General features: G+C 41.3%; 1 protein-coding gene across 1 annotated transcript in view; it reads right to left on the reverse strand.

The window, feature by feature from the left end:
- LOC123763973 (uncharacterized) overlaps window positions 1–22,028 on the reverse strand; it is a 298,070-nt gene that overhangs the window by 76,641 nt on the left and 199,401 nt on the right. The window contains exons 8-15 of the mRNA XM_069330107.1: window positions 20,239–20,385; window positions 17,153–17,379; window positions 12,595–12,696; window positions 10,955–11,077; window positions 9,803–10,087; window positions 3,143–3,309; window positions 2,409–2,520; window positions 580–759 (exon numbers count right to left, since the gene is read on the reverse strand). Coding sequence (XP_069186208.1) covers window positions 580–759; window positions 2,409–2,520; window positions 3,143–3,309; window positions 9,803–10,087; window positions 10,955–11,077; window positions 12,595–12,696; window positions 17,153–17,379; window positions 20,239–20,385 — 1,343 coding nt within the window. The remainder of the gene's footprint in view (window positions 1–579; window positions 760–2,408; window positions 2,521–3,142; window positions 3,310–9,802; window positions 10,088–10,954; window positions 11,078–12,594; window positions 12,697–17,152; window positions 17,380–20,238; window positions 20,386–22,028) is intronic.

Raw genomic sequence — 22,028 nt, forward strand, 5'->3', positions numbered from 1 at the left:
TGACCACAACCAGCATGACCACATCCGTCATGATCACATCCAGTGTGACCACATACAGTATGACCACATCCGTCGTGACCACATCCGTCGTGATCACATCCAGTGTGACCACATACAGTATGACCACATCCGTCGTGACCACATCCGTCGTGATCACATCCAGTGTGACCACTTACAGTATGACCACATCCGTCGTGACCACATCCGTCGTGATCACATCCAGTGTGACCACATGAAACTCTTTAAACTTTCAATTGCAGCATTATTGATACACATAACTAAAGATAAATTAACTCATTTAACTTAACCAAAAATAAAATTCAATAAACTGTATGTACACTACATTCTGTACATTGAATGTAAACATGTTTTAAATTAAAAATCTTGCATTTTGCATATAAATAATTGTATAATTCAAAGCTGCAAAATGTTCAATTGAACACCAAATATTATTTACTACTAATGACAAAAAATGTACATATTAACAAGCATGTATAATATTCAAATGCTCAAAACAGAACCACTCCTTAAATCTTCAGAAATGATATCAACTGAAATTTGAATGTATCAACACATTACCTCATAACCAGTCATTTTCAGGTGGAAAGCATCGCATATAACCTCACGAGCAACATCTTGGTAGAAGTCTCCAATGATGATGTAATAATTTTTATTCTTCAGGTCGTTGAGGTACTGACTCATATCAGGTGTAGTCCTCTCCTGGGGATACTTCAGCGTTTCCAGTTCGATGCCACTATCCTGAACATGCAACAGAAAAAAACAGCCATTAATTATTAAACTAGTACAGTAGTCCCTATAAACAAAAAATGAATACAATTACTGATACAGTACAATGTAAACTTGTTCTTACATTCAGTGAGAGGATGGTCTCTCTCAAGATTCTCCCACAGCTGACTTGAATGGCTCATTGCAGTGTGCCGTGCACCGATCTGAGTCAACTGAGTTACTATTTGTGTTACTATTTGGTGGATGGGTCTCATTTGAAAAATATATGGATAATTTTAATTTTTGTTAGTGAGGTCCTGCATATTGTATTGACCCTTGTAAATGTTCTTTTTGATACGGTTAATAAGAAAATGTCATAGAAAATCTTAAAATATGTCAGTGTTGAGTTTTAATAAGTTTTGTTCAGTGGAAATTTTAATTTGACTCAGTGAAGGTGCCGGAAATGTTATTCTGAATATAGTTATGAGATCATATCTTCTTAATTATTTATTGGAACAAGCTTCCAAGAAATTTCACATCATATCTTGAACTGGAGAGAATATTGTGGATACAAAAGTGAATGATCCATAGGGGATCAGATCATGAGGTAGAGTGACAGTCTCGCTTCATGCAGATCGACATTCAATCCCCGACCGTCCAAGTGGTTGGACGTCATTCCTTTCCCCCATCCCATCCTAAATCCTTACCCTTATCCCTTTCAAGTGATATATAGTTGTAATTGCTAAGTGCTTTCTCCTGATAATTACCTTACCTTAGGGGATCATGACCCTACTAATGAAAAATAAGCTCTAGGGGGCTGGATCCTCAGAAACACTGATGAGTGTGAAAGCTCTTTACTGACAGGTTCTCTTGTAATGACTGACAGCATTGGAGTATAATAACTTTTAAACTACAAAATGTATTTGAGGTGAATTAGGAATAAAATGATTCAATTATGTGCATTGATAAAGTTTCTGGGAAAAAAAATGGAAAAGGTTTTAAGATGGTAGGAGAAATGAGCACTAGAGGAAAGACTAATGAAGATACATGACAACAGTTTCAACTTGATAAGGAGGGGGTAAATCAAAGAACAGAGGGTGAATGTGGCAAATACTCTGATGAAAAGTGAGAAGAATGTGAATGTTATGTGCACTGGTTGACACTGAATAAAAGATGTGAGAGAGCATCAGTTTTTTTATGTACTGGGAATATTGTGATGTACTATAGTTTTGTGAAAAGTCTACTCACTCAACTTATTGGGTATTAGTTGAACATGTACATGAATGAGATAAGCAGATAAAATGTGCACTTCATTCACCTCAACATTTGTGGAAAAGAAGACATAGATAAAGAGTAGAATAACAAATGTATAAAATACCCTAGCCCAAGAAATTAGGTTAAGAGTGTTGAACAGCTGAATAAATTAATAAAGAGAAAGAGATTGAAAAAGACCTATTTAAATGCTCAAATAGCAGTTTTTAACCATTTCCTCAGACTTCCAACAGTTATGATCTGTTTAATACAATTCAGCAACCACACCAAATTAAACCAATTATGTACATTTTGTGAAATATGACAAGACTGTCACTCCAAATGACACAAAAATTATTCAAATAATAAACTTAAAGAATAAAACAAAATATGGAATAATTGATAAAAATGTCTATCATCCAGCAACTGACCTGCAACAAGTCACGAAGCAGGGTGAGATACTCAGAATACCTCTGTCCATTTTCAGTAAGTGAAGCTATTCTCTTCCATCGCTCATGAGCAAAATACTTGGTGTAAACATGTCTGAAAATAACATACAATACAATTTCATTTCATGAAGTGTAAGTATCATTCTCTTCCTACAGTTCCCAGCATATATAAACATCCCTGAAACAAATGAATTACTCAAAACCCTTGTACTGACTACCCATGGCTAGTTCTCATCTACTGTATTGTGTAATTCATCAAGAGCTCAGGTATCCTGTATCTTTGTTTTGTTTTTAAGTAACAGAGGAACAAAGTTAGAGCATACATAGCCCAAAACTGAATAATATGCAATTAAATACTTTATGAATATTTAACAAAGACGTTCTGAGAAACAACAGCAGAAAAATGGAGCACTTAATTAGTACTGTATACTGTATCCATATCTTAGCCAGGTGGCATTGACACCCATAAAAGTATAGCTATGGCTTGAAATCAATTGAAAACATCACCAAAACATAGTGATACAATACTATCCTGTACATAAATATCATATCAAAATGTTCAGTGATTCCCACTATACATGCTACTGAACATCTGGGTGGCCACTGACAGTTTTGACCAATTCTTACCTATTTAGATTTTTGACCCATGTGTATCATGTATATTATTGCTTGTGCAAAACAGGAACAGTTATACCAGATAATTATATAATAATTACCGAAAAATCCTGTTTTCTGGAATGGTTCTGAAGAAGTATGGATAATGATCTTTATCTGAAAATATGGCTCCTTCAGCGCCATATGAGATGATTGGCACATTAAAGTACTTTGAAACACCAGCAATTGGCTCCACCGTATCAGAACATGCTGGACCCACAAATCCAATCTGAAAAGTATTCACAGATGGAAAAATAAATAAAACTGGCTATGAATAAAAATTCTGTAAAATACTTAATTCTACTAAAAAGTGTTAATATGACAAAAATAATAAATTAACTCAGATTGATAATATACTGCATAAACCTTCACTCTGACTATAAATATCACAAGTACTGCATTAATATAGGCAAAACAGAACTTAACAGTAATATAACATGATATATATGATAGTTTTAAGATTCTCCAGAAGTACTGTGTTGTCAGCGAACTTGTAAAAATTAATTAAATAACAGATATATGCACGTAAACTTTGTTATAATATGTGTAAACTCGGTCATATATAATTTAATTATAATTAAAAAACCAGTGTTGAATGTAATGAAACGCATTTTTCTGGGTGAGCCCCTACGGTTCCCTGGAGCTTATCGGGCTAATGTATGTTATATTAGACCGGGACATTAGCTAAGGAGTTCAGACCTACCAGGAACCAGCACCAGAACCTAGCCCCTTCAGAGAGGTTTAAGGGAGCAATGGCCCTGGAAAACCCCTTTATGGTTGGGGTTTTTACTTATCTGCCATCGACCGGGGTTAGGCACCCAGAAAAGTAGGCATAACCAAACAAACCCTACATGGTAAAAAACTAAAACATAAAACTGAACAGAGAGGTATTAATTCCCTACAATCCCAAGGAAACAAGCAAACATCACACTTTACTTCCGCACCGATCGTCCGCGCAGCTCTTCCCTCCCCGAGAGGGGCAGGGGAGAGCCCCGGACTTCACCACGCCGGCTGCCTAGCATCAGTTTGGAAGCTAAGCTTCAACCATGTGAAAAAACCGCCGACGGGTGGGAGGGAGGGTTGCCAGGGAGCCTCCAGGGCTCACCCAGAAAATGGCGTTTCATTACATGCAACGCTGGTATTCTGTGGGGAGCCCCTACGGCTCCATGGAGCTTCATACCTAAAGAGAAGGAAAAGAAAGGGCTGACCCGGAAGGCGGCCGCCACAAACTCCACAATGTGAAGCCGAGACAACAGGCTGCAACCTGCGACCCAAGGCAACAAGAACGCACAGGAGCAGACACACGCACAAAGAACGGGCGGCCAGGAACCTGTGCAACCCTTAAATCCTTGCGCCCGAAATGACCCCTAGACGTCACCAACACAGCAGCGAAAGTTGCAAACATCCGAACAGCATGGGTGCAAGGATAGACTGCAGGCTGGAAAACTTAAAAACTCTGTGAACGACCTGGGAGACCCGAGCCCTGAAACAGGGAACAAGGGGAATCGGATGAATCCAAAGTGCATCCTTATACACAGTACGCAGGTAACGGCAAAGAAGCACAACTGGACAACACAGGACACACCCCCGGCTGAACCAATAAAGTATCAATAATCCAAGGACCCCTCCGGAAAGCAGCCGTCTCGACCATTGCCAGAAGGACTGAGAAAGGCTGCAAACGTACAAACCTACCACCAGTACCAAAGAGCAGAAATCTCTGCACCGGTAGAGCCGGAAGCTCCCCGACCTGATCCGAAGAAGCCCATGCGAACAAAATATGGGCTATGAAAACCAAACTTGAACCGAAGGGGCTACAACAAACTGAGAAGAGGCACCCCGATCAAGGACCAGGACGGCTCAGGCGACGCATGAGCAGGCCGGAGGTAAAACGAAACACAAGAAAGCATACAAAACGGGGCAGATGTGATGTCCACTCGAAACGCAAGCCGGAACGGCTCCGCCAGCACCGCACAAAACGAGACAATAGTAAGAAACATCAAATAACTGTAGTCCTGAAAACACAAGAAAGGACAAGACAAACAGATGCGAATGAGAAGACAACCTACGAAGAGCAAGAAAAAGGTGCATAGAAACACCAGGAACCTCATACTGTCGCCGAGACGAAGCTAGAAGGTGGGACACCATCAACGAAGTCACCTGATCACCATAGAGATGGTGATACCCATGTCAAAATACCAGACACGAAGAACCGAGGAGAAGACTGAACCAGTCACATACAGGACCGGTCCGACCTGCCGAAAGAGGCAGAGCCGCGGGAAAACACCCCGGGTTCGGACACCTATCAAGCAGCGTCTGAAAATAAAGCTGGGCCGGCCACCAAAGGACCATGAAGACTATTCGCCTTGGGAATGAACTCCAACCGAGCCAGAACCTGAAGCAACAGCTGGACCGGGAGACGAGGAACCCCCACCTCGACCAGTCCTGCCGAAAGGCATCCACCATGAATACCTCGCAGGCGGGTAAGGGCACCACATAGAATGGGCAACGCCTAGACCACGCCGATGCGAAGATGTCCAAAGCAATGAGCCACTCGTAGGGACCAACCCCAAAGGTCAAACACCTAAGAGAAACCCTGTGGTTCCGGCAAAGAACCTCCAGAGAACAGTCCGAATGGAGCTGGATGGTAGAGCACCGAGTGACCTGAACCCTTTGAAACGCAAATCAGACAGCCACGAACTCCTGAACCGTGCTGTAAGCCCGACAGACAGACAGACCTCACCATCCCCGGCCGACCTGGTGAGCACTGGTCACAAAGCCCCAGCCGAGAGATGACCCGTCCGTGAACACATCGAGCGAAGTCTCGGGGAGGTGCCAAGGCACAGAACCCCAAAAACCCCAAAGAGGAAGCTGGTGACGCAGTACCAACACAAGATCCCTGGAGGACGAACCCAACAACTGCAAGAAAGGCGGAAGGGGAGTCTCCGAAGGAACCAAACAGATGCCGAAGCCAAACGCGACCCTGCGGGCAGACCAGCACGTCGAAGTTCAGACTCGCGCACAACCGCTCGAGCATCCACTGAGCAACCCGAGACCCCCTCATAAACAGCCAAAGGCGGGACCACAGCTGCAGTAACACTTCTGGAGGGAAAGACAAGGAGCGGCCCAAGACCCAGACAGGGCACCAAGATCCGATAAAGATGCGTAAATACACCTAGTGCCAGTTACAAACTAGGGAAGGCAACAAAAGTGGCAAGCCTGAATCCCCATCACCAACTGTGCCAGTCCTGGAAACCTGTAGAGGAATGTGCCAAGAAGTGACCTGGAGGTCTAGGGCCACCATCCAAGCACCCGGCCCCAACAGAAGCCGGACCGGAGACAACAGTCTTCCGATGAGGGCATAGAATCCAGGGCGCAGACTGAACAAGTCCAGAAGAACCGCAGATCCACCAGGCCCGTGTCTGCATAGAGCAAACGGAAACCCCAGAAGGATGGGGTGGATCGACAACGTCCAACGCACCCACTAAGATGACATGATGAAGCGCAGGGGAAGAAGCCCACCCCGCCAGCCCCGAACTCCCCAAAGGGGAAGAAGCCGTCCGCCGCCACCAGAGGCCGGAAGACGACCAAAAACGCCCACTAACTGCGGGACCAAGTGAGAGTCAACAGAGCAAGCTGCTCCCCCAGCACCCCATCAACAGCGAAGGGAACAAAGCCCCTTCCGAAAGAAAAATGATATAAATATAAATACACACACATAAGGTGTATTACACACACGTGGGTATGCACATGCACATACACACATGTGCGCACACACACACACACACATGCACACACAGTATACACATGTACATGTACATGTGTACACACACACATACACGTGAAAAAAATACAAGCCGCCGATCAGTGGGCAGAGAGTACCACGCCGGCCAGGTGAAGAAGGTACAAAACTGCATCAAAAGGCCCACCTCGACAACAAAACCCAAAGCCCCGGCATGATCACAACACGTGCCAAGACCCAAAAAGATCAGCCTAGCCAGGAAGACCCCGGAACCCCAGAAGGCAGAACTGGGTCACACACGAGGAAACAAAGCCCCCTGAACCCAAAAATGGGGCCCAAGAGGAAGAAACCTCCAAAACAAAACCAAACAACCCAAAGGAACCCGGAATCGAACCCAAGGGAGCCCAAACCACAACATTTGCCGGCGGAGATACACCACAGAAAGGCAAAGCACAGCCCCCGGACAGAACCCCCAGGGAAACGGCCAAAACAGACCGAAAACCGAGGGACATAAACAGACAGGGACACTTAGCCCAAAGCCTAGGGCCCAGACCCAAAACAGACAAAACGGAAAACCCAGTGTAAAAATCAACACCCAAACGTTCCCAGAGGAACAGAAGACGAGCAGAAAACACCAGAAAAGCAAAAAAATGACAACAGGAGAATAAACCCCCTGAAAGAGGTGAAAAAACTCACCCAAGAAGCTCGCTCGCACATCCAGGCACGTGTAAACAAACCGCAACGCCGCCCTGATGGCCACCGGCAGAAGAAAATGGCCACCAGAACAGGGGGGCCATGATTGATGCAAAAGATACGAAAACACACCAGCAAAAGTGGGAAGCAAGCAGACTGGATGGGTGAAAAACTCCGCCCAGAAGCAGAAAACCCAGGCAGGGGCAAACAGCCCCAGAACTGCTAGCAGGCATCCCCCATAGCACCGAGAAACCGCATCAGATGCCCCGGGGCAGAGCCGTCCTCCAAGCCCTCCGCCCTTAAAGAAAAGCAAGAGTCCATGGGAAAGGCATCCAGAAAGGGCCGCTGGTAAGACCCAGAAGCCTTGGCAGGAGGAACAGGCTCGAAAAACCTCCGTCCCCAACCCGAATGGGGCAGCCCCCGAAACTGCCTGAGTCTCGGCCCCAACTAAACCCCGCCCCGACCCCGAAACCCGCAGACGGTCCAGAGCCAGGAACAGGGAGGGAAAGGGGCGAACAGCACCTAACCAAAACAGGGTGGCCCCGGGGCATCCGAGTGGGAAACCAACCTAGCATGTTGCAGCAACCTAACCTAGCTTGCAACGCGGATGCCGCCTGTACTCTGAACAGTAATAACATCAGAAGAGTACTGGAGGACAAGCAGAGAATATATCTCACAAAACTCCGGGTCAAGGTGTCAGTGACCCAACAGGCAACATGACGGAGGTAAAAGTGGTGACTGTTACCCGGAGACAAGGGCACAGCAACCAACGAACCCGTACAAGACAGGTTGGAACCCGGAAGACATTCAGTGGTCCACCGAGCCCCGACAGGGTTTTCCAGGGCCCGTAGGGTAACAACTACGGGAAGCCCGGACAAGGTGTTGCTAACCGGTTAAAACCCAAAACTAACAAGGGGGTAGAGGACAACACTGAAAACCCCTGAGACGTGTACAATCACGGGGGCCTAGCAGAGGGCCGCCAAACACTACCAGTAGAACTATAGCCACACTGGGCAGACCCCCACCAGGCAAATGAAAATAAAAACAAAAGAAAAACCCTGCAAAAGTACACCGTCTCCAGAGGCAACAGGAACCGGTCGCCGCTTAGGTGGCAGGTCGCGCAACACCTTGACACCCTAACCAGCACAATACCAGTCCCTACCCAAGACCAAAAAAGGGCCCCAAGCCCCAGCTGGCCCCAAGGGCGAGGCAAATGCCGAGCAGCAAGAACCTCTCAGGAAATGGTTCCCGAACGCCCCAGGGAAGATAACCCTGTCATGCAGGGGCAGTACTCACAGGGCGCTTAAGGAAAGGAAGCCCCTAAACGCATGCAGCCCTGGTACTGATGAGGAACACCTGGCCACTGCACAACACAACACAACACATGGCAGTGAACGCCATACACTGCCATGAAACCACTGCCACTGCCACCGCCTAGGAAACTGGGGCCAGAGAAGCGTCTATCCCGGTTGACATTAACTTATGAACTGATGCTAGGCAGCCAGCGTGGTGAAATCCGGGGCTCCCCCCTCCCCCTCTCGGGGCGGGGAGGGCTGCGCGGACAATCGGCGCGGCAGTAAAGTGTGATGGTTGCTTGTTTCCTTGGGATTGTAGAAAGTTTCTACCTTTCTGTTCGGTTTTATGTTTTAGTTTTTTACCATGTGGGGTTTGTTTTGTTATGCCTACCTTTCTGGATGCCTAACCCCGGTTGATGGCAGATAAGGAAAACCCCAACCACAAGGGGGTTTTCCAGGGGCATTGCTCCCTTAAACCTCTCTGAAGGGGCCAGGTTCTGGCGCTGGTCCCTGGTAGGTCTGAACTCCTTAGCTACTGTCCCGGTCTAATATAACATACATTAGCCCGATAAGCTCCAGGGAGCCGTAGGGGCTCCCCACAGAAAAGATAAATATTATTACATTATTACTTTGTTATTATTATAATGCTGATATTTGGCTTGCCATTGTGAGTCAAATTACTGAATATTAATTCACTTTTGTGAATTAATATATTACAAATCCTTAATGTGTCTAGTAAGAGATAGTTATATATCACAGTTCTATCTGCTTCTGTGTTATAATGGTTGTGTTGACAAATATTATGGTGTCATTTTAACATTGACTGTGTTAAGATAAAGTCACATGAATGAGAGTATTCCAAGGTCACGCTCCTCACCAATGCAGACATGTTTAATTTCTATCACATTTTAAAATGGTTGCATGTGATTTTTACAGAGCACTTCTTTTAATGTAATTAACAACTAAATATTTTGCATTATTATTTCTATATTTACCATATCATTGTAGAACCCTAAGGTAGAAGACCTCTGAAGAATCTCAATGAATTGCCTCATTACCATGGCAGGCTCGCAGGCTCCATTTAAAACAATTGAATGAATAGAAAAGTCACTCAGGATGCTTTTATTATTATTCACAGCCTCAACTGCCATGAAGAATGCAGGAACACTGCCTGGAGCAGTAAACCTATGTTTTTCAGACTCTGTGGCACTTATCGGAAAAAGGCCAACCAGCTTCAGTTCATGCTTTGTGCTCCCGGGCTGCCACATTTCCCAGCGATTCTGATGTAAAGATTAACAAATATTAAACCAAGTAGCACACATTAATTATAAGGATATTTTCCCATAAATTAAAACATTTAAAAATCTAATGGATGATTTACTGTGGCAGTAGAGTGTAAAAATAGTTACTATGAGGACATTAGCAAAATAACTATGGAAGACAGAGGAAGTAAAAACAGAAGAGATTTGAAAATGTCATGACTGAATATCAAAGAGGAGCATCAATGTGAAGAGGAAGCTTGTTATTCTTAAAATGTAATTGTCTATTATATACTATCTCTATTATATACTAGAGGAGAAAGGGGGAAAGTATGATAAGCAAATCAAATTATGAAACTAGCTCTCCACATATGTAAGCTGCTTAGCTTAGAAACTGTACTGAAACTTATTATTCAATATAGGCATGAGAGTCACTGCTAGCAACAGTATTACTGACCTACTCATTACCAAAAGAGCTTGTACACAGGCTGGGCTACAGAAACAGAACTTTTGAAACCATCCACAAATAAACAACAGGTAAACTACAAATGATTCATTGCAACACAATGCATATTGGTAGACAATAGATTCTGACCAAAATTAGAGGCAATGGAAAGATTCTGACTCACAACAAATTAAAAACGGAGCGATTGATTGACAAGTGATGAAGCAAGCTACAAGGAGAATGAATGTGAGTGGATGAATGGGCCCGTGAAGAGTGAAAGATGCATAGGTGAAGGAGCTGATGGGAGAATAAGCTCATGTGCGAATATGCAGGAGATGAGCAAGGATATATGAAAGTGAGTAGGTGGGTGGGTGAATAAGCAGGAGGAAAAGCAAGGCTGCATGAATGACCTAGTGGATAAATATGCAGGAAGAACAGCATACCTTATTGTTCAGCATCCAATGGCAGGCAACTTCATCAAGAGTTGAAGGTGTTTTCTCCCATGAATTGTATGTGCTTAGTAAATCCATGAAGTCCGTGTGGTTGATCTGTACTTTATGGAAAGCCTGAAACATACGGGAAATTAAGTATCTTTAATGATGCTTTGCTTTGGATTTTGTAGGTGACATTCACTTTGGAAGACATTTCATAAGTCCTGAACATGACACTTTATTTTGGACAACCATTTTAAGGCCTTGTAAATTAAGAACTGCCTTCGTGTGTATGTATGTATTTATGTATGTATTTATGTATGTATGTATTTATGTATGTATTTATGTATGCATGTATGTATGTATGTATGTATGTATGTATGTATGTATGTATGTATGTATGTATGTATGTATGTATGTATGTATGTATGTATGTATGTATTCACCTAGTTGTACTCACCTAGTTGTGTTTGCGGGGGTTGAGCTCTGGCTCTTTGGTCCCGCCTCTCAACCGTCAATCAACAGGTGTACAGATTCCTGAGCCTATCGGGCTCTGTCATATCTACACTTGAAACTGTGTATGGAGTCAGCCTCCACCACATCACTTCCTAATGCATTCCATTATTCAACCACTCTGACACTAAAAACGTTCTTTCTAATATCTCTGTGGCTCATTTGGGCACTCAGTTTCTACCTGTGTCCCCTTGTGTGTGTGCTCCTTGTGTTAAATAGCCTGTCTTTATCTACCCTATCAATTCCCTTCAGAATCTTGAATGTGGTGATCATGTCCCCCGAACTCTTCTGTCTTCAGCGAAGTGAGGTTTAATTCCCGTAGTCTCTCCTCGTAGCTCATACCTCTCAGCTCGGGTACTAGTCTGGTGGCAAACCTTTGAACCTTTTCCAGTTTAGTCTTATCCTTGACTAGATATGGACTCCATGCTGGGGCTGCATACTCCAGGATTGGCCTGACATATGTGGTATACAAAGTTCTGAATGATTCTTTACACAAGTTTCTGAATGCCGTTCGTATGTTGGCCAGCCTGGCATATGCCGCTGATGTTATCTGCTTGATATGTGCTGCAGGAGACAGGTCTGGCGTGATATCAACCCCCAAGTCTTTTTCCTTCTCTGACTCCTGAAGAATTTCCTCTCCCAGATGATACCTTGTATCTGGCCTCCTGCTCCCTACACCTATCTTCATTACATTACATTTGGTTGGGTTAAACTCTAACAACCATTTGTTCGAGCATTCCTTCAGCTTGTCTAGGTCTTCTTGAAGCCTCAAACAGCCCTCTTCTGTTTTAATCCTTCTCATAATTTTAGCATCGTCCACAAACATTGAGAGAAATGAATCGATACCCTCCGGGAGATCATTTACATATATCAGAAACAAGATAGGACCGAGTACAGAGCCCTGTGGGACTCCACTGGTGACTTCACGCCAATCGGAGGTCTCATGTATGTATGTATGTATGTATGTATGTATGTATGTATGTATGTATGTATGTATGTATGTATGTATGTATGTATGTATGTATGTCTATTATTTTATATATAAATACAGTATATATATATATTTATAGTACTGTATATGTATATAATTAATCAGTTACTCTATTTTGAAGAACAGAATATGTTAAACTAAAACTTACATAATAAGCAAATTTTGCATATCTCTTTAGCTTCTTCCAAATAAATTTATGAAACCGATGCATTTCATACTTGCACTGATAAGGGGGATCTCCATCTGCCCTCTGGAAAAAGAAAAGGTAAATTATAAACACCTGAACTCTTCATAAGGCCCAAATGAGAATCTACTCAATGTTCTAGTCTAATAACATAATTGAAAACTAATACTATCCTAATGCTCCTACTACAAAAGTGTACACTGCCCAAAAAATTATATGAATGATATTTTAAAATTTTGATATTCAAGTACGTTTATGAATTTAATCCAGTCCCAGAGGCAGTTAATAACCCGAAAATTCGTAACCGAAACAAATTTGCCCATAAGAAATAATGTACATGTATATTGAATTAATCCATTTCACACTCCCAAAAATATTAACTTCATTAACTTTAATATTCAAATACTAGGTACATTTCATACCTAATACACACAAATATTTAGTACTATAGTATGTACAAGTTATAGCTTATCTTTACTGATGACTCTTGTTGGTGCATGGAAGACGGTGAGGAAGGGGGGTTGGAGGAAAGGTGTTAGTGTTTGGAAGGGGAGTCCCCTTCCATTATAACATAAGGCAGTGATGACTTCTCTGGAGTACTCTCTCTCTCTCCTACGTTTTGCAGGCATACCACTAGGAACTGGTTGTGGCTCACTGCATGCTTGTCTTACTAAAAATCTGTCTAAAGACATTTGTTTTTCCCTTCATTTTAATACAGATCTGTAGTGAGACATCACATTGTCATTAACCACTACACTGCTCTGCATTAAAATATGACACCCCTGTGGTGCGCCGAAAATAAATTCTTTCCAAAAAATTATTTTCTCTTCTTTTATTATTAAAATGCAGTCTCTGATCATGAGAAACTAAACAAAAATATTGTATGTGACATATTTTAGCTGTGATGGAGCTGGGAAGTTAAGCCAATTATGGGCACTGAGTGATGGAGCTATCCCGTGGGGTGGCAGTTGCCATAAATATAACGTTTCACAATTATTTTGATGTTTCTCATTTCTTTCTTCACTGGTTTTTTGCTGTAATATTATTCTAAATTATGTAATCTATGGAATTTATATCATTCAATGTGTGGAACATTGCTATGCTCAAAATTACGGGGCTTATATATGTGACATATATATTATATTCCACTATTAATCAAACAGTTTTTTTGCTGTTATTATACTATATACACACATTATGTATACCTATCTACGTTGGTGTTCATCATAACGAGCCACTAAGTTGGTATGGTGAGCCCAAAAAACAAGAGTGGGCTGCCACATCCAACCAGTCCTCCCACCCTCCTTCAACATCCACTCGCCAACATTCATCCTCCCACCATACAGTTATTGTTTTTATTACACTATTTGTACACATTATATATAAGTATCTACATGTTTTATTCACCATAACTATATAACTCAGCTGGTATGGTGTCCAAACAGCATAGTGGCCACTGCATGACAAGTCACACAGCAGGTAGCAGATGATGCTAGAAGACGACGCCACCTCCCTCACCAAAATGGCTCCTCCCAACACACACACACACACACTTGTAATAAAGTTGTTACATCTTGGCTTAACATGTTTATGACGTATTAGAACGTTGTTACAACTTGCTATATTGGTTGTTATAACTGGTCGTGTTATAACACGACCTGACAAAAGATGATGGTAGCCGAGGCTATTTCCCCATCATCCCGCAAGCACTCTGATGGTAATCTTGGGCATGGTATACCAAATCACCTCATTTTTAGGGGCCATGTGAGCAACACAAATGCGAACAAGCCTGATTGGTCCCCCAGGCAAATATGCAACTGAAAACTCCACACCCCAGAAGTAACTCGAACTCATACTGCCAGGAGCACTATGCATCTGGTGTACAGAAGCCCTTAACCACTCAACTATCACAACTGGACAAAAGATGATGGTAGTCAAGGCTATTTCCCCATCATCCCGGCGTCGCTCTGATGGTAATCTTGGGCATGGTATTTTATCAAATCACCTCATTTTTAGGGGCCACGTGAGCAACACAAATGCGAACAAGCCATACGTATCCATATATATATAAGTATCATATATATGGATACTTATGGCCATATCAGCCATATATATATAAGTATCTACATTTGTGTTCACCATAGCGAACCACTAAACTGGTATGGTGATTCCAGACAATAAAATGTTGCCACACATCAGCCAGCAGACGACGCTACCTCTCCCTCCATCTCTCACCAAGAATACTCCTCCCACCATACTACACACATCTATAATTTTTACGACAATCCTGCTATTATCAAAATCCTTGTCACTAAATCCTGTAAATGAATAATTTTCCAAACGTTTATTTTGTAAAGGAACATGAGAAGTCATTTGAAGATTCTTAGATGGACGAAATAATGGCAGTGTGCTATGGCTAGCACTGTGAACATCTTAAACAACATTGATTCACTGATATCTGAACATTGTACACAGTATCACACTCAGGCAATACTATCATGGTGAAATAATACCAGATACAGTGGTACCTCGGTTTAAGAGTTTAATCCATTCCTGGAGACAGCTCGTATTCCGAAAACTCGTATTACAAAGCATATTTTCTCATAAGAAATAATGGGAAATGAATTAATCCATTCCTGACTACCCCAAAAACCCCACTTCAAACTAAATTTTATACCTAATTCATCTAAATAAGCCTACAAAACTATGTTCAAGTTATTACTTACGTTGCTGATGACTGCTGTTGGTGTATGGAAGATGGTGAGGAGGAGGGAGGAGGTGTTACTGTTTGGAAGGGGAGTCCCCCTTCCATTATAACATCAGGCAGTGAGAAGTTCACACGTGTGCACACACTGGCACGTTGTGCCTGCATACCACTAATTTAACTGCATACCACATACCACACATACCACTTGTTTATTTTCTCCGAGTCTATCCTTTTATTATTAAAACTGAATTTATTGAATTCTCGTTTGTTGTTTCTTTTGAGCCTACTACCATTATTAATGTTAGTTTGCACTTCAATGAGCTTGTGGTCCAAGTACATAGTATCTGAGACAGTAATGTCTCTTATTAGCTCATCATTGTTAGTGAATATCAGGTCCAGCGTGTTTTCATTCCTAGTTGGTTCTGTAGTCTGCTGACTGAGCAAGAATTTGTCACAGAATCTCAGTAGTTCTCTGACCTGTGGTTGGTTATTTCCAGGTTGATTTCCTGCTATAATGTTATTGTTTACTATTCTCCATTTTATTCTGGGTAGATTGAAGTTTCCAAGGAAGATAATATCTGGTCCTGGGTTTGCAAGGTTATTAAGGATATTCTCTATTTTGTGGACCTGTTCAGTGAATTCCTCAACTGTTGCATCTGGCGATTTGTATTATAAAATAATAAGTAGATTAATATTTTCTACCTTGATTCCAAGTATCTCTACCACCTCATTGGACGAGTTCAGGAGCTCTGTGCATGCTGTCTCCTCTTAACATGCCTGTGCATGCCAGTTCCTCCTGCTGTTAGCTCATGCTGTGTGCACCAGCCTTGGTTGCTCACTCAATACTGAGGCTCTCACACCCGGGAAAGTTGCCCACGATTTTTTTTTTAAATGATGTCTGTTTACTAGAGCTCTGAGGAAGCTGATGTGAACCCCATGTAGCCACAGGAGTTTTGAATGCTATGCTATACTTACGAGCGCCCTGAGGCGCTCTGCACATCCCCTATATAGCGCCTCAAGGCATTCTGTGCAGTGCATTGGTTAATAAGGTCAATGCAATGGCCTGCTAAAGCTTTATCTGGGTGAGTTTTTTCAGCAAAATTTTGCAGTTCTTCCCATGCTGCACACATTTTCTTAATTAATGAGGAAGGAACATCTTCTACTGCCGCCTCCTCCCCTGAAGATTTGTTGTCTGCCTAGCTATTTCAACAGCCCATGTACCATTTTCATGTTTACGAATGATCTCATGTTTTTCCTCTATGTTCATCCTCACATGTGTTTTCTTAGGTTGAACATTACCAGTGACTTTCTTGGGACCCATGACATGATATATAATAACTACTATTATGTTCAAAATCAAAAAAAGCAGAAAAACACTGAAATTCTTTACAAAGAATTCAAGCGTGATCGACACTAGGTGGGAGGCACTGGTAAACTGAAGCGTGGGCAACCATGCCACCAGGAACCACGCGCTCAGTCACCCATATCTGTATCAACAAATTACGTAACTCGAGGCAAAGCTCATAACCCGATTCAAATTTTATGAAGAAATTGGGCTCGAACCTGAAAAATTTGTGAAGAGGGGCATTTGTAAGCCGAGGTGTCACTGTACTGTAATTTATATTATTCCCTCACACCCTCCCGCCAATTTTTACTCATTTGATATTGTGCCCAGCTTTAGTGGAGAAATCTGGTATTTTTTCATACATAAGTTAACATAAGTGACTTAAAGGCACTGTATACACTGCTGAAATGTTAACTAATAATGTAATTGTAATAACAACATTTAATTTTAAAATCTCAAATAAAACTTACAACTGTTCTATCGATGCATGGTGGAAAAGACACTGATACAAAATCAAATGGTTGTAGAAGAACAGATGGCCTCCAGTGGAATATGAGAATTGATCGCTCATCATGCCCAGGAATGTGGCTGTTGCGCTGGACAAATTTATGATCAAGGTTTGGTCCAATCCACACCACTCTCACATAGGCCTTCATAGATTCAATTTGTCCACTAATGAGCTTAGTCACATTATAATCTGAAATGAATTAAAAAAAATGTACTTTCAAAACAGTCCTGTGCAGTATATAGGTCAATTTTAAATTATAAAATATTAACATTTTTCCTAATGGCTTTGAGAAATTATCTGTAAAAGAATCAAGTGTTAAGTGTTCACATCATAATGACAGATGAAGAATTTACTATACTGAAGTTATGTTCACATCAAAGGTCACATTGACGTAAAAATTCATCATGAAAATCAGTAAAACTACTGTACCAATAAATATATGACTTAAATGTTTTTCCAAGTATTGCTGAAAGAGAATGTCACAATCTTCATACCCAGCCACTACAACTTCTTGCCAGCCAGTTACACACAATGGCTAATGCTGGGTTTGGGAAATGGCTTTAGACTGACATATAAGCTTTAATATAATTGTTTAATTAAATTTTTCTTGAATACAGTTTTCTTATTTTATTTTATTTAAATGTTAATATTATTATCCAATTAATTTACCTTTTAGTGATTATCTAATTAATTTACTTTTTAACTATCATCTAATAAATTTACTTTCTCTGAAGAGCCCCTCCAGCTCCCCGGAGCTATACAGGGCTGATGTGTATATATTAGACCGTGGCAATAGTCAATCGATGCAGTTCTTAGCCTACTGGGGACCACAAGCCAGAACCTGGCCCCCACACAGAAGCATGGGGAACAATGGCCTATAGACACCCCCATGTAGTTGGAAGCAGTCTATGTCTGCCATATACCAGGTCAGGCACCGAGAAAGGTTGGAATCTCAAAACAAACTACAGCTAGTTTAAAATTGCAAACTGAAAGCCAAACGAGCAGGCAAAACTCCCCAATCAGAAAACAAGCAAACAAGTGCTTGTTTTCCAATTTGGAAAACTTGTAGGTGGAGTGGATATAGTGGATAAAATAAAAAAACAGGATGGTGGGAGGAGAAAGTGGGCGAGTGAGGCGTTGTTGAGGGAGTGGCAACGAGTGGCTGGCTGTGTGTTGCGGTCACTCCTCGTTGCTCTTCGACTCACAATACCAACTTAGTGGTTCGTTATGGTGAACAAAGCATGCAGATACTTATATATAAACTGTGTATGGAGTGTAATAACAGCAAAACTATTTGTTTATTGTTTTATGAACATAATAATTGAATCACTAATATGCACACCATACTTTTGAGTATAGCAATGATTCACCCCTTTTATTATATAAATATATCACAATACACACTATTGAATAATATTACTGAAAAAAACTAAGAAAAAATCAATCAGAGACATTGAAATAATTAGGTGATAATATCTTTGTGGCAACTCCCACCTGTCAGCACGGGTGATGCTGACCGGCTCGGGTGATGCTGACCGACTCTAACGATCTCTCTCTGTCAACGCCCACATTTTGCCAGACTTCCTCAGCCTATTGTGCCCAAAATATGTCACCTACGATTTTTATTTTTTATTTTTCCCGAGCTCAGGGAACACAAATTAACATTTTTAGAAGACAAAATAATTTTTTAGATTTTTTTTCTTGCGTACAGGGGTGTAAATATCCTCAGGACCCATTAGCAGTTAAGGGTTAAGGCAGCGTCTGGGATGCTGTCGGATGTAGGTTCGAACCCTTTTCACAGCCCTTATGGATTTGCTCATTTGATGCATCACGCTATTGTGATTTCTGTGTGTAATGAAGTAAGGGCGAAGAGGTAGAACGGCCTATTGACAGAACTCAAGTGCATAGGGAAATTGCGTAAAATCCTGGTTTGTGTCTCGGAGAGGCTGCAGGGTCCAAGTAGGAGCAGTAGAACTTCTGGTTGCAATTCTTTTACCATGTCGTAGTGCAGTCGATTAAGGCAGCGTCTGGGATACTCTCGAACGTAGGTTCGAACCCTCATCACGGCCCTTGTGAATTTGTTCCCTATTCCTGCTCTGTTGCCTTCTTCCTGTGGATGTTGTGGGTTTCTCTTTGTTATACTCGTGACTGATGTGACAGGCTGACCAAGAATATATGTGACCTGGGTCACCATTTGGCAGTGGTTCGGAACATCATGATTATGGTACAATGCATTTACCTTGTGTTGTTTACCTTGGGATTCCTAATTTCCTTTAAACACTAACTTGCTTTGTTGTACCTATTCTCTCTGGTATATGGGTTGATCTCCTATACTAAGCTTCCCCTTGCCTTATCGAGCTTGTATTATCCTTGTCTTGGATTCCAGTAGGCAAAGGTGGTACAATTTTCTAAGGCATGGTAATACCATCACTTGAGGTTCAGGAACTACTGAGTCAGCCATCCCAAATAAACCATTACAATAATTTTAGGGGGATTGCTAGGAGGTTACGTACGCAGATATGCCTGCAATACAAGTGTTAATGTCAAGATATTTAATAGCATATACTGCAGTCATTTGTGGGAGGTACATTTCCTAGCTCACCTGGCTGTGACTCACAAATTATACTGCAAGCAGCTGTGTCTAATAGTCTGGTTGACCAGACAACCAACCAGGAGGCCTGGGCAGAGACCAGGCCACGGGATGTTTATCCCGGAACCAATATAAGGTAACCACAAAGTAGGAGGTTATGTGTGAGTGATACAATGTATATACTATAAATGAGTTCTTACTGTTAGTAATATTTACAGTGTGATGATAGGCAAACATGTTATTCTACAAGTGGCCTGTCGGCACTTTCTAACACCACATATTGTTACATAAAACTAAATTACTGTACCTAATATTTTCCTAAAAATCCATAATAAATGACATCACAATAATTATCTTTGACAAATTCACAGACCAGAAAATTTTTGTTGAAAGGAATGTATTAATTCTCAAAAACACATCAACTCAAATTGAATATGCATTACATATGAAAAGCTTACCAGCATAAGATGCAAAGAGGACGGCACATATCTGATCACGTGTGCAACGTGATGGTGTGTACATCCCCTTTTTACACCCAAGGCTATCTGGGCAGTAGAATTCTCCTGTTTCTGGGTCTTTCATCTCACTGGACAATGACTGCAGCTCTGATGCAAAATAAATATATATATAAAATTATTAATAAATCATACAATAATATGATTTCAATAATTATTTTAAAGATACTAAATTTATAACTCCTAACATTTAGGTTTTATGTAAAATCCATTTTATAGGGATTGTAGAACAGACAGCTGTGCACACTACTGTATATGTATAAATGGCGAGAATCAGTCAGAAACTGGATTTTTTTTATCTGACTCAAAGTTGAAATTATAGTTATAAATATAACCGAAGTTGAAGTTATCGACAATGAACAAGGTAGTTCTAATTCATTATTTTACTTTTATGTTTTAATAAACACTGTTTGGCATTCGTACTCGAATATGTGAAAGTTGTAGGTCAATATGTGTTGAAATGAAGTCTAGAAAAAATAACCCCCCCAAAAAAAATATAGTGATAATTATAATACATTGGTACCTTGATTAACTAATTTAATCCGTTACGGCACTGAGCTCTTCATGTAAAATGCTCATCTTTCAAAATGAATTTCCCCATTTAAAATACTGTATTGGAAATAAAAATAATCTGTTCCACCACTGAAAAACATCAATATGATATTCGATTTTTTAAATGATGGAGCATCCTACCTAACATACACTGAATAAACCTTTATGACATTTGTCCTTCTTTCAAATTTGTTCAATTTTTTTTTTTCATTTTTTATAGCAAAAGGTTTGTTCAGTGTTTGTCAGGTAGGCTGCTCCATTACTAATAAATGAAAAATACAAAACAAATTGAACACGTTTGAAACAAAGAAAGAATGTTATAATGGAACATCCTACCTGAACAAACCTTTATGGCATTTGTCCATTTTTCAAATTTGTTAAATTTTTTCTTTCGTTTTTTTTATTTTTTTTTTTAAGAAACATGGAGCAGCCTACCTGACAAACACTGAATGAACCTTTTTGACATTTGTCCCAAGTTCTGCGAGTTGTGACTGATTTATTTGTTGACCAATTTCATTCAATCTTCACAAAGTTAGGGACAAGTATATACTCTCCAGGATGTAAAGGTTACAACAAAATCAGATAATAAACAAAGGAGAACAAAACTAAAACTTAAAAAACCAGCGTTGAATGTAATGAAACGTCATTTTTTGGGTGAGTCCAGAGGCTTCCCAGAGCTATCCAGGCTGAATGGATATGTATAACTTTCTGGCATCAATGTGCACAGAGTTCTTGCCTACTGGGGTACATGGGCCAGAACCTGGCCCCCCCCCCTCAAGAGAGGCACGAAGGACAATGGCCTATAAAAAAAACCCGTGTGGTTGGGATCATTCTATATCTGCCATTAGCCGGATCTGGCATCCAGAAAGGTAGGCACCCCAAAACAAACTCTCTATTCTGGTGAAACTATTGCTACCGAAAGCCGAATGAGTGGATAGAACTCTCCAAACTAAAATTAGCAAAATTAAGCCCTACGAGGGCCAAGGACATTGACAAGATAGCGAGCTGCCAGGACCCTGTTCGACCTCCAAAAATCCTGTGCCCAAATGTCAACCCAAGACATTTTGCCAAAGATGCCAGCCAAAGTAGTAAACTTATGCACGTCATGGGCACGAAGATAGATCGCAGGCTGGCTAGCCTTAGTAATCTGGCAAATGACCAGGGAGACCTGAGCCCGGGAA

Source organism: Procambarus clarkii, chromosome 23 (genome assembly GCF_040958095.1).
Source record: "Procambarus clarkii isolate CNS0578487 chromosome 23, FALCON_Pclarkii_2.0, whole genome shotgun sequence".
NCBI classification, from domain to species: domain Eukaryota; kingdom Metazoa; phylum Arthropoda; class Malacostraca; order Decapoda; family Cambaridae; genus Procambarus; species Procambarus clarkii.